At 53.5% G+C, this 12,903-nt stretch overlaps 3 protein-coding genes across 3 annotated transcripts; 2 read left to right on the top strand and 1 right to left on the bottom strand.

Moving 5' to 3' along the window:
• Window positions 1-184: 184 nt before the first annotated feature.
• J4E87_005127 (uncharacterized protein) lies at window positions 185-718 on the bottom strand (the record flags this gene model as incomplete). Its single annotated transcript, XM_049376744.1, has 2 exons — window positions 185-237; window positions 286-718. The coding sequence occupies 2 exons, from the start codon at window positions 716-718 to the stop codon at window positions 185-187; spliced, it is 486 nt and encodes a 161-aa protein (XP_049233600.1).
• A 301-nt stretch (window positions 719-1,019) lies between these two features.
• On the top strand, window positions 1,020-2,673 carry J4E87_005126 (uncharacterized protein; the record flags this gene model as incomplete). Its single annotated transcript, XM_049376743.1, has 5 exons — window positions 1,020-1,079; window positions 1,127-1,227; window positions 1,275-1,876; window positions 1,955-1,980; window positions 2,146-2,673. 5 exons carry the CDS (start codon window positions 1,020-1,022, stop codon window positions 2,671-2,673), a joined length of 1,317 nt encoding a protein of 438 aa, XP_049233599.1.
• Window positions 2,674-9,433: 6,760 nt separating this feature from the next.
• On the top strand, window positions 9,434-10,669 carry J4E87_005125 (uncharacterized protein; the record flags this gene model as incomplete). Its single annotated transcript, XM_049376742.1, has 1 exon — window positions 9,434-10,669. The coding sequence occupies one exon, from the start codon at window positions 9,434-9,436 to the stop codon at window positions 10,667-10,669; it is 1,236 nt and encodes a 411-aa protein (XP_049233598.1).
• Between the last annotated feature and the right edge of the window lie 2,234 nt (window positions 10,670-12,903).

The raw sequence follows: 12,903 nt of genomic DNA, 5'->3' as shown, positions 1-12,903 counted from the left end.
GATCAGTCATCTCATTGCATGAAGTCGTTGCATTGCGCATGCCTGTACAGCTCGTAACGTCGGATACCCAGAGTGTCACGCGCAACTTGCAACCATGATACCATATGCTTTGCGCAGCCCCCGTCGTGACCATAGTCTTCGCGTGTGTATTTCAGCGCTCCTCGAGCATGTTCATGGACTGCCTTCAGCGCTTCGCCTTCGAGGGTATGCTAGCATCGAGTGGGTCACCGTATCGCACTACTATCTGTTAGCATACTTCTTCGTGGTCAGTCAGAAGCCACTTACGCCTAATCATAGAGCCCTTGTCAGCAATGTTGTCCAATGCCCTAGCCTCCTCCTCCCTCGCCCTCGTATTCTTCCACTCATAGCCCGGCTGATCCTCCTGCTTACTCCACTGATAACCTGTCTCAGCATCCTGATGTGTTCCACTCCCACCCGCACCATTACTCGTCGCTGCTTGCGCCATACCGCCAGACAGTGGTCGCTTTCCGTTTGAGTTGACGCCGAGAGTCTCGCGAGTTGTGGATTGTGAGTTTGGTGGTGAGATTTCGTTTACGCCTGCGAGGTTGGCGTTGAGCGGTGTAGCTGGGTTTGGAAGAGCTTCATCAGGGAACATTTCATCGTCCGAGGCAACATTGGCGGGGGACGATTGCATTGTGGAGTCGCCGTCGCGGTCTGAGGGGTGGGTTAGCTCGAGACGCGGTCGTTTGTTGGACATGGTGGGTGGTTGGCGCGCAGTGTAGGCTTACCTGACATGTTGAAGGAATTTGCCGGGGTATTTCCAGGGCGATAGCGGCGGTGAAAGGGTTCGCGACGCGTGTGGTTCGTCGCGGTGGAAGGCAACAGTGAATGACATAGCGGTGGAGGAGCTAATCGCGGCCCGCCGCAGGGGTCAAGGTGGGGACTCTCGAAATATTGGCGACATCATACCTTGGGACTAATCACTCCTCCACGCGACTCAAGCTTTTGAATCAATACTCCCTCTACTATCGCCAGACAGAGCACCACACATAGAGATCATGGCGCCGAAGAACACACCCGCCGATGCCTGGGAGGACGACTGGGAATCACTCGCCGACGTACGTATGCCCCTCTTCTTTGACAGCAACGCGCTCACAACGTATAGAAAGAAGACGAGAAGCCCGTAGAGGAGCAGCCAAAGAAGCTCACAAAAGCGCAACTCAAAGCTCAACACGCTGAGCTCAATAAGCAGCTTTGGCAGGCGGCGTAGGTTGCTATTCCTCATTATTAGCGACGCGACCTGACTGAAACAGCGAAAACCCAGAGCCTCAATGGTACCCTGAAGTCCACCCCGCGCCCGTCGCAGCAACCTTCAAGCCGAAAGTCACGATGCTTGCACGCAAGCCCACTCCTCAAGTTCTCTCCCGCAACATGGCAGGCATGAGCCTCGACGATGACGATAGTGAAGAGGAGCGACGGAAGAAAGCAGCGGCAGACTTCGAAGAGCGCAAAGCACGTGCACAGAAGGAGCGAGCAGAGAAGGAGCGCAAGTACGCAGAAGCACGAGAGCGCATCTTCGGCTCACCAGCTGCTTCCGCTGCAGAGGACTCGCGCAGCAACTCCCCGAACAAAGCTACCCGAGGGAAAGGACGAGGACGCGGTGGAAGGGACAGCCAGCCTAGATCGAGCAACGAGCAGTCGCCTGCACGTACAGCACATGCAGCTCCTGCGCGCCAACTCTTCGACCCTACCTACACCCCAAAGCCCGGCTCCGTATTCATACAGAAGAAAGAATCCGGTATCAGTCGCCCGTCTACACCAAACACACAAGAGAAACCTGTTCGTCAGCCACAAGGACCCGCAAGAGGTGGTGGACGAGGCTTCGCTCCAAGAGGAGGATACGGTACTCAAGCAGGTCCGTCAACTTGAGCTTGCCGAGGCTTCTGTGGTGTGGACACACCTCATACAGGAAAAAAACTGAACAGGCCTGCAGACTACATCAAGACAAAGACCTGTAAAGTAGGTGATCTAACGTCAACGTAGGCTCCAGGCTGTTCGGTTTTTTCCTAGGTTGGCGTGGACAGACTTCTTCCGCGTCTATCCTCTGAGGCGTGGATGTCTCTTGTCAGGACCTTTGTTGACGAGGAACAGAGGCACTAGGGAACGAGTGACCGCTGCGTCTAGGACTTTCCGAAGAACTTCCGCACAATGGCTCCACAGTCACCCGAACAGTCAATCGAGCAGTCAACTGATCAACTTCCGCCTCCAAAATGGACATACGCTCACACCGCGACGCTACAGCAAGACCTCGCCAAATTCACCTACTTCATCAATCACCAAGCCGACAACATCTCAGAGCACGACCCCAAGCGGAAGGAGCTACTCAAACTTATAAAGAAGGAGGTGGAACTCGACGGCATGATGGGCCACATTGCTGCTCTTCACCCGCAGGTATACGATTATGGAGTCGCTGGGGAGATACAAGGGGTCGCACAAGAAATACCTACGAAGAAGGGAGCTCTTCCTGAACACCTACAGCCACCGTACCGTGACACCGAGAGGAAACAGATGGCACGCGAGAAGACTCGGATGCTGAAGCATCCAGACAGCACGCCGGAGACGAGCGGTTCATGTGAGACCTCCGAAACCAACACACCCGACTCGGCTGAGGGAGGTCACCATGATGAAGGAGACAAGGATTACGTGCCGTGAGAAGAAGAGGGTTATGAGAGTGGTCATCATCGGATAGGGAAGGACTTGAGACAGTTTCATACTAGGATTGGAGGATGGTCATCACTGGGAAGGGAAGGAAAGGGCTTGGGACGTTTTCACATCAGAATACTGCATTGCTAGTATTATAACGAGAACATCGTATGACACTGTAGGATTGTATCCATGGGGTGCAAGATGTCTTTGTTATACGCCAGATGATACGTGATATGAAGAATCTCGTTCTCAGTGTTCTTGGTCCATCGTATTAAATGATTGTGATGGTCTCGACTGGCGCATCGCTGTTATCAACATCTTCCCAAGGGAAGACATGAGCAAGACTGACGATCCGATAAAAACCCCCTTCTACCTCGCGAAGGACATGTACTCCCTGGACACCTCCAAGTTCGCATACCCAGTCACCGAGCTGCACCTCATCCCGACTTGTACCGACAATGTCCGTAGCGGTCACGAAGAAGTTCTTGACATTTGACTCCTGAAGAACTCTGAGATAGGCACGGCTCGCATCTCTTCGCCACTGCTTTGGGTCTGCCACATCGCTGGGTGGAGTCTCAAGACCCCGGAAAGCTTTATATGACTCGTACAAATCGCGTTTCCATATCTCATCCTTGTCGTTGACGTCCCTAATGATTGACATACCACTTGAGAGATCGTATACAGCCCTTTCAGCATCCTCATGGCCCCATCGCTCTTTGTCATTAAGCGCTTGTCGGACCGTGTCCAAAGATGACATGACTCTTTCTTCCTCTTGCTGGGTGGCCATCGCAGAAGTTGAAAGCCCGAAAGCAAACGTCCCTTGCTGAGACTGTAAGCTGCAATCAATACGACTGATTTGAGTAATACGTCGAGCGGATATTTTTAGAGCTTTGCCCCCTCTTTCGGTTTCGCAAACCTCCACAATGTTGTACTCAAGCACAATGGCCTCATGAGGAAAGCCACATATTTTTGTATTAGACCAATCAGGAACCCACGATGGGAGATCCTCGTAGTTCACCGAGAGACGCCAATCTTCGCTCAGACAGTCAACCCTCCCAACCTGAATCAGAGCTACAGCAAATTCCGTATATACGTCCTGGACTCGTTTGGTGTAATCAACATCGAGCACGCAATCTCCAAGGCTACTGATCCTCCCCAGTGAACTGTAGATGAAGTCTCTTGGATCGGAGGACTCGAGGTCACTGCCAAAAGATAAGTGAAGAGACGCATGCTCGTGAAGTAAGAACTCGCGTAAAGGAAGGGCCTTTATCGCTTCAAATCTGAGGGTCATTAGGGAGAGCTTGGCACCCTCGAATAAAGACCTGGAAACCATGTATGTCTCGAGGCATCTAAGCAGTTCTTCTCGTAGAATATCGAGATGACCACAGACAAATATAACATGTTCGTTCAGCGCAACTTCTTGGCCAACCCACACGCGCTTGAACCATGGGCGATCGCATAAAGCGTTGATTGATTCAAGAGGTAGAGCTGTATGTCTTTCGCCAGGTGTGTGATTGAGCTTTTCACTAAGATCCGGAGAGTCATCGCTGTAGCGCGCCAGTTCTAGTAGTGCCAAGTTACTCTCATCTGCTGCAGGTCCAAGCCAAGCAAGGACAAGAGCGGCAGACGCGAAAATATTGCCCATTCGCTGTACTTGTATGCTCTTCTCGCCGAGGTTGCCTTGATCGATACAGAGGGCGTCTATCCAGAATATCACGGTCTTTTCCTCTTCTTGCAGATGCTCCAGAGCGATGGCAAGATTTACAGTAGCATGGAAGATCTTGTCACCGACAAGGATTGGATGACGAAGCTCAGGATCACCCCATGTGTAGGATAAGCCAATGTAATGAGGAATCCTCTCTTTAGCATTGAACAGAAACTTGCAGCGGACGATTGTCTTTCCATTGAGATATACGTTGTGGCTTTTTGGAAGCAGGTACAAATACCGAAGTTCGGTACTCGGGTCGTCAAGAGGTTGATGCATGAACACCCTAGCATTCTGGATGTCAAATGGTTTTGGATCCGTGAGATCGGTGAAACGGTCAGTTAACGCTGACTTGTACTCGTCGCTTTCGGAGCGGTACGACATCGCAACTGTTCACATGCCGAGTCGTTCGGGAAGAAGCGAGAGAAGAGTATCGAAGGAACTGTAGCATAGGGTTCAAGTGTGCTGGTAATCTGGAGAAGAGATTGTAGGGGAGACTGTAATGTGTATCGCATAGGGTTCAGGTATGGTGGCAACCTGGAGGTTCAGCCTTGGAAGGAGTCTGAGGTTACCCCGCCCTCACGTGAGAGTCCTCCAATGAGGCAGAATGCTAAGCTCGATTCGGCGATGTGAATACTAACAGTGCTGTTTTGATGTTGTATCGGTGGAAAGAGTCCAGCGAAACCTCCTCCTCCAACGAAAAGCGTTCGATATATTGAAGCGAGATATCAGGCGTAGAAACTGATGGCCTTCGTAAAGTATTAGCAAGAAATGCTACTAGCATACGCCGTATTCAGATGCGTCAGGTTCGTACTGCTGTAGCAAGACGCAGTCCAAGTTTCTTGGTCGTGAAGATCTACCTAAGCGGTCAGAGAGTAAGCAGGAAGAAAATTTTCAAACACAGAATACCTGGATACAAAAGTGAAGCAACAAGCAAAGAGCTTCCTACACCACCAATAATCGGAGGTCGCATCTAGCCTCGCGATGCAGTACATAAGCGCAAGTCAATCCCCTCACGCGACAACTCTAACCCCTCCCAGAAGGCCCGTATACCGGGCGGGTACATCAGCTTGAAGTACAAGCTCCCATGTCAACATCGGATAAACACCTTGAGCTGGCTTCCGGTACTGATTACCCCTCGGAACGGTCAGCCATCGGCGCAGCAAGTACCTGTGCAGAGCCTCAGGTACCAAACACTAGGAGTAGTCTATGGGTGCTTTTCGTGGCAACTCAACACCCCTTCCGCGGCTCTTTTCGACGGTAGACATGCATGCGGCATACCTAATATCCGTGAAGATCGTTGGAGTGTATGGTCGAGTTGACTAACCGTTTTGTCTAGCCTGTCCGATCGTACGTCGATCGACGCAAGCCTCGTCATCCGCAGTCGATGTCGTTGAGATAGTCTCTCTAGGCAGCAGGCACGGTAGAGCTGAAGCACTGTCCCTTTTCCACCCGCCCGGCAGCCGCAAAAGGAAGCAAGACCGTTATACGCGTCTCAAGCATCGGCAAGACGGTCACGGGAATCGTGGTCCCGGGGTGGCGCAATAGCAGTTCCGTGTAGCGATTGGAGGTTACGCAAATCGTCCTCCGATATCACAGCGACGCCTACCACGATAGGGCAAAAGCAAACGCATGAAACTGGATCTACCGCCTCACGATAGCAGCGAAGCGGAAGGCGGAGACGCAGGACCCCTCTCACCGACGATTGACGAAAAAATTATCGATACCTCAACACGCTGATCGGAGCTCGTACGCGTTGCCTGAACGACGCACACAGCGAACGGACGACGTCGGGGTTGGCCTGTCACTCTCGCGGAGCCTCATGCACTATTCATGCTTCAACCTTGCTTGAAAGCAAATATGGCGGTGGGCGAAAGCTATGACGCAGGACAAAGTCCACCTGTCTAAACTGCTCGTCAATGCAGCGCGCTGCTGGGAGAAGCCTGGTTTCCATGTGGCTCGCTAAACGGACAGGCTTCTTCCCTATACCATGACTCACCGCTGAAGTGGTGCTTTTTCGATGAGCGGACGGCTGCGGAAGCGCGGAGTCTATTGCATTGGAAATGTGTGGCGAATATATCAATAGCAGTCACAGGATAGAGAGCTGAATTGCTCGCGTGATCGCCTCGAGCTGTTTCGTCCAAAGAGTCATCGTCCGTGTGGCGAGAGTCGCTAAGTGTTTCAATTATTCGCTATTGTTTGACGGAAGCGGTCAAATCGGAGACGCAGTAAGGCCGCCGGCGGTGACCTGGCCGATCGATGGCTACGAAATGTAAGACGAAGCGGACCAAGGCGATGGTGTTGTTTGCCATCTGACAAGCCCCATCGCGAACGCGTCCGGACCCCTAGAGTGATCAATGAGAAAGTGTATTGCGCGTTGCTTGTGATAATTCGTCCGACGTCCGTGATGTTGAGGCGACATTCCGCCACAGGGGAATTCAACGTTTCGCTTGCCACATCCCTGTAACGCGAATGGTTGTGCGCATGTGACTCGGAGCGTCCATGCCAAGCATGTGCACCGCCACACATCGTCGAGTCTGCGGATACTCGCAATTACGGTGTATTGAATTTGCAATACACGAGCGAATCGTTGGGCTCGAGGAATTTATTCTAGGAGGTGCGTCATGCAGCTAGAGCGCTCGCATGTCGTCGACAGCGGTGCTCAGCTTGCGTCGTGGCAGACTAACATGGTTGCCTGCAATGCCTGGCGAATCCGCAGCGCTGCAGACATGAAACTGCATGCGATAGGGCTGCGCAAACCTGAGTGATGCGTCATAGCGATTGTGGTTAGTACTCGCGGGTGTCGCAGTTGCTTCCATACCGCCGCGTTTGTCTTATCCTAGTGGTCGTCTTGGAGACAGGTGGGAATACGGTGTAGAATCGACGGCGCTTCGTATCTCGCTGGTCCACTTGGTGAGAAAGCCTCATTCTGAAATCAGTCCATGACGATAGTAGCATGCGGGTGCGGAGAAAACAGTTCTGCAGGTCATGGGGAGTCATAGCAACGCATGATGTTGGTGGGTGCGAAGGATTACGCAAGGTGAGTTGTCTGATAGCAAAGTGGGTACTGGGAATTTTGACACTTCCAGAAAGTATTGTGGGAAAGCTCGGTAGGAACGCAACCCGATGAGCCCCAAGGACAAGGCCCGATGTAGTCCAATAAGGACCGAGTATCGGGGTCAAAATACAAATGAGAACTGTGTGCCGAGAGATTACAAGGAGCGTGTTGACGGGAGATACCAGGCTGTATGCGTCCAAGGCGCAGGCTTCATGCACAGCACGGATACAGGCGTTCCGCCGGAGCCAGTCAAATTGGAAGAGCGAGGTACTTGCGCTGCGAACTTGCTTTATCGAGCCGTAGTAGGTGCGAGCGGGGAGATCAAACCATGTAACCGCGACCATTTACTTTGTTGTTGACGCTTTTGATCGAATCAAAACGGCGCCGCTGGAGCGCTATGCAGCCGCGAGTGGGCCCGACATCGACAGTACCATATGCCTTGGAAGACGACTGCAGACAACGAAGTAGCGGTAAACAGCTGCGCGCCCCAGGCCAGCGAGTTGGAGAGGCTGTGAGACATTCGAGAAAATTTTCACGGGCGGGAAATTAGCTTAGGTACATGAGCAGAGGGAAGTTCGAGAAGGGATCCGAGCAATAGAGTGCGGCTCTGAGCAGTGGACAGGGCCTCCCTAGCAGTGATAATCGGCCCCAAGCGACGCGGGACGACGTTGAATGGTGGACCTTCCGCTGTTTCGGAGGGAAGGACTCCAGCCAAAACCTACCAGCCGTGTGCCGCGACGATGGGCCTTGTAGCGTTGGTACTAGGCAAAAGGTAGTTTACCAATGGGTACGTTTAGGAAATGGTCGCGAGCTGAAGGCGACGCTGGGTAGATGTCTGGAGATCAACTCGAGCTATATGTCGCTCGGTAGCTGGTCGGTCACGGCAGGATTGGCTGCGTACGACGACCATGTGGGAGGAGCTGCGCCGGTGCCAGCAGGTGCTCGCAGCCAGAGAAGCACAGGCAGAATGGGCCGTGTTTTTGCATCCGCGCTGCAGCGAGCCGCGAGTCCTGCCCAACGACGCATCTGGAGGGTGAAAGGGTGTGGTGGAGCTTTGTTGGCTGCAAGGAGGGCCGTTTGAAGAGCGTTCGGCAGCAAACGAAACACGCTGAAAACGGTGACAGCTGGATCGAAGACGATGCTGCACGACATGTAGGACAGCAAATGAAGGGAGGTACAGAGTTGCGCTGCTTACGCTAGCCACGCTCGAAGGGGCATCTCTGAGGGTGTCCAGGATTACGGGTATATAGCGAGCAACATGATGTTTCCAATATTACACACCCAAAACAGAACAAATATAAAACAGGCTGGGCGCAATGCTCGTTAGGCATCAACGGGGAGTCAACACATGGTGTATACTGTAGAAGGCGTCCGTTTCGACTGCAGAGAAGAGTCAGAGAGCGGCTTGGACAGTGTAGGGTTCGGGGCTAGCTTCCCAGAATACTCGTGGGCAATATGGGCAGGAGGCACAGCATGGTGCCATGGTCAATCTGACCCGTAGATGAGGGACTGCTAACAGCCGGGGTCCCTTGGGCTGTGGTAGTGCGTGCATGGCGCCGACAGGGGGCGGCGTTAGGGTGGATGGGCATCCACAGTGGTCCGCGCGCGGAAAGAGCGAAAGAGGCTCGTCTCAAAAGCAGGCGCAGCCCGCCGTCGCTTCCTCGTTTGCGCACTCGAGCATCATCACCACATATTACCAAGCACCAGACGTCAACGTCTACACTCGATTAGGATCCTCCAAACTGGATCCTTCTGGCACCCTCTAGCAACTAAACGATCCTACACCCAATGTGCAGTAGACAGAGCCGGATTTCCCTTTCTCTCTCCTCCGTCGCTGCACCCCCATTCACATCCGCCCACTACCAACGCCCACGAAGACCCGCCTTCGGTTTGCACATTCCAAGGTGAAGCAGGCACCGGCCTGGGCTCCTTCCCTATCGATCCCGCACACGAACCTCACTGCCGCCATCCATTGAGCCGCACCCAGCGACATAAACACCAACATGTACACACAACAGTATCCCACGCCACCCCCGGGCTACAACATGCCCTACGACCACTTCCGCACGACACCGCCCATGTCGCCCGGCCCCGGCAACGCCTACTACTCGCCACGACACGCGCCCCAGATGGCGACCCCACGAGCGAGTCCCAAGGTTGCGGCCCACTCTCGACGGGCATCGCACGCCGTACCGTCCAACTACTCGTACGCACCCACACCTCGTGGAGGGGCCATGCCTCAGTATGGCGCTGCAGACCCGCGCACATACGCGACGCCGAGAGGCACCCCTGAATATGTAAGTTATTTCGGTTACAATATTCCAAGTCGGCAACGCCGCGACACAGACGTCCCGCCTCTCAAGCGCAGCAATCGCGAGAGGAAGCGTCGACCGTCGCAGTCGGCACGTCACGTCTACACCAAAGTTGTCTTCGACGACCAAGGATACGGCTACGAGCGCGATTACGACGTCTACGACTATCCACCACCGCCATACGAACAGTATGCGCGCCACGACATGTACGGGAGGGATGCTGATCAATATTACTACGATCAGGTCCCTATTTATGATCCAGAGCCAAAGGCCAGCAGCCGTCCACGACGCGCCTCCGCAGCAACCAGCCGACAGCCAGCTGCCTCCCCCAAGAAGCCCGCCCCAGCAGCTGCCCCCAAGACCAGCCCTAAGGCCACCGAAGAAGATGCGCGCCGCGCTGGTATTCCCGCCGGCTACTCGTACAAGAACTGGGACCCCACAGAAGAACCCATCATGCTCCTAGGATCCGTCTTCGACGCCAACTCCCTCGGCAAGTGGATCTACGACTGGACTGTCTTCCACTACGGCCCTGCAACCCCCCTCGCCGAGATGGCAGGCGAGCTCTGGCTCCTGCTCATCCAACTCGCCGGCAAAGTCAAGAGGGCCGACGAGACCATGCCCAAGATCCGCAAGAAGGAGAACCACGAAATGGTCGAAGACTTCCTCGAGAGTGGCGAACGCCTCTGGGTCCGCTTCGCCAAGCTCCTCAAGGTCTGCGAGGACTACATGTGGAAGGCCGCTAAGAAGGAGAGCGGCAAAGAGAAGCCCGTTTCCATGGGCAAGAACAGCGGCAAGGAGTTTGTCGAATCCATCTTCGGTCGCGACCGAGAACTAGAGAAGACCGAGAAGCTCATGACTGGAATGCGTCTCTGGTCCATGCGCTTCGATGCCAACTGCGAGGACATCCTACGATACCCATCTGCTTAGGATCTCCTACCTTTCATACCTCGACGCTTTGGCGCTGGCGTTTTCTGTCTCGGTATACCCTTTCCCTTACCGTCATTGCTTTGCGCATTATTTGATGTTACCGCGAGATACCCTTTCTTGCATTTCGTAATTGTTAATCTTGCTGCATCTTATTCGCTTTGCACGTTCACAACAATGTACAACACTACCGGGTTTTCTCACGCATTGGGCGGGTCACAGGAAAAAGTCTGCTTTCTACTATGATATCCCCCTTCTTACTCTTGTATTGTTTTTCTAGCCTACTATCGTTATTTGCTGTTTGGGTTTCGGGCACGCATGGTGTTCAGGTTGTTACTCTGGGGGTACTGGGATACCACTACACTTTGTCTTCTGGGTTAGGCCACTAGATTTGAGAGATTCTCTACGGAACATCTCTATCAGAAAGATCGGTACCTCACGGTCAAAACTAGCTATACCCACTTACCACTCTATTGCTATCTACAAATTTTATTACTTATTACCGAACCATCTACTTCCCATGTCCTCGTGCAACTGCTTCTTTCGTGACTCACAAGCCCTGTCCGCCTATCAAACCCGCATGCGTCGCATTCTCCTACACAGTCATTATCAAAGTTTCCAACGGCGGCGATCTCCAAAAGCCGCGACCCCTGCATGCCAGCCACACATGGGCAATCTGAGACACAAGTAACCCTATCGCACACCTCAGATCAGTCTCGGACACATGCTTTTGCGTCTGCAACACCTGAATTTCACATGCTTTCACACACCCTCTTCTGCCTGGGTTGCCACGTTCCCAGGCTCCCAGGAGGCGCTGTCGCACTGTGAGTCGCAGACTCATCACAGTCCTTTTAGTGAATCATCACGCACGATGGTGCCTTGTTGCAGCCAACGGGCGCTTGCGCATGCACATGGCCAACTTCATTGGCTGTTTCGGGCTGTCCTCAGCCTTACCATAGAAGAAGCGCTGTGCATGGAAGCCTGCTGCAGGTTGCGTCAAAGAGGCAAGGTCATGATGTTTGCTTTTTCCGCGACCCCCATGGCCTTGAACGTGGCGTGTGAAGGCGGGAAGGATTGCCACCTATCCAATCCGACGGCGTGCATCTGAGTTCGTGCCGTCTGGCGCTGGCCCTCTAGATTGGTATAGTGGAACGACAGCGGTTTGCTATCTTGATATCGATCCGTGCCGGGAAAAGAAATAGGGCATTGCTCACGTTTGCGTGGAGGAATGGTTGGGTTAGACATGAGTGCACAGAGTGCTATTTACGAATGCGTTGTGGGTGGTAAGGCCCAGGGCTTTGGGATGGCCGTCGCACAGTACCTACAGCTCGCGCGCATCGCATGCAACGATGACATTACAGCGAATCTACCTACCGTCCCTCCATCCAGGGTCTCTCGCGGCCATCACAACAAAGTAAACCACCCCTTAATAGCGGCCACATATGCGGCTCAACGTTATCAGCCTCCTTCCCTGCCTCGCCTTCCTCATAAAGTTCCATGCCACCCCATCCCGAAGCTTAGCGCACGCGTCCCTTCCCATTTCAAGATTAAGAGGCGTCGCGTTATCCCTGGGCACGGGAACTCCTTTGATAGGCACACTCTGCCTTGATCCCCGGTTATAACACGAGTCAACGTTGCGCAAGGGCACACCCTGACATGGGGTGATTAGGCAACAGTTTTGATAGAGTTGCAGGATTGGCATCATTCTGCGTTTTGGGATCGACAGGCACAGAGACACTGCCCGTCGTCGGGAGGCTCGGATGGAAGGGAAGGATGGTGGGTGGCTAGTACTCCGTGTATGACAAAAGACGCGAGGTTGGTGCAGGAAGGGTTCCACGGGATCTGTTGGCTAGAACCAGGGCTATCGGCTTCCACGACAGTCTCTGCTAAGTTACCGTCATTTAGCTTTTCGGTTTTGGTGGGTGTCACGAGCTGAGTGAGCGCTGTTGGGGTGCGCCATGTTGATTGGGTGCGGCATCGCATCTTTCTTCTTTTGTGCTCAGTGCTTTCCACGGCTGAATGAGTGTGGTACTTGGATCGTTTGTGCGAATCGCTCCAACGAACGAATAGCATTGTTCTACTCCGGCGTAGCACATGCGATCGCTTTCCAGATGACCTTTGCGTCCCAGCAAACATGTCTGCTTCTGGACCTTTCTCCGTCGCGCCGGATCGCGTTCCGTCGCAACTATACGACATCATTCCGCTAAACAGGCAAGCCCATCACATCACCATGGGCG

Source organism: Alternaria ethzedia, assembly GCF_023757985.1.
Source record: "Alternaria ethzedia strain BMP 0044 chromosome Unknown scaffold_10, whole genome shotgun sequence".
Classification (NCBI taxonomy): Eukaryota; Fungi; Ascomycota; class Dothideomycetes; order Pleosporales; family Pleosporaceae; genus Alternaria; species Alternaria ethzedia.
This window is presented reverse-complemented; position numbering and strand designations above follow the sequence as displayed.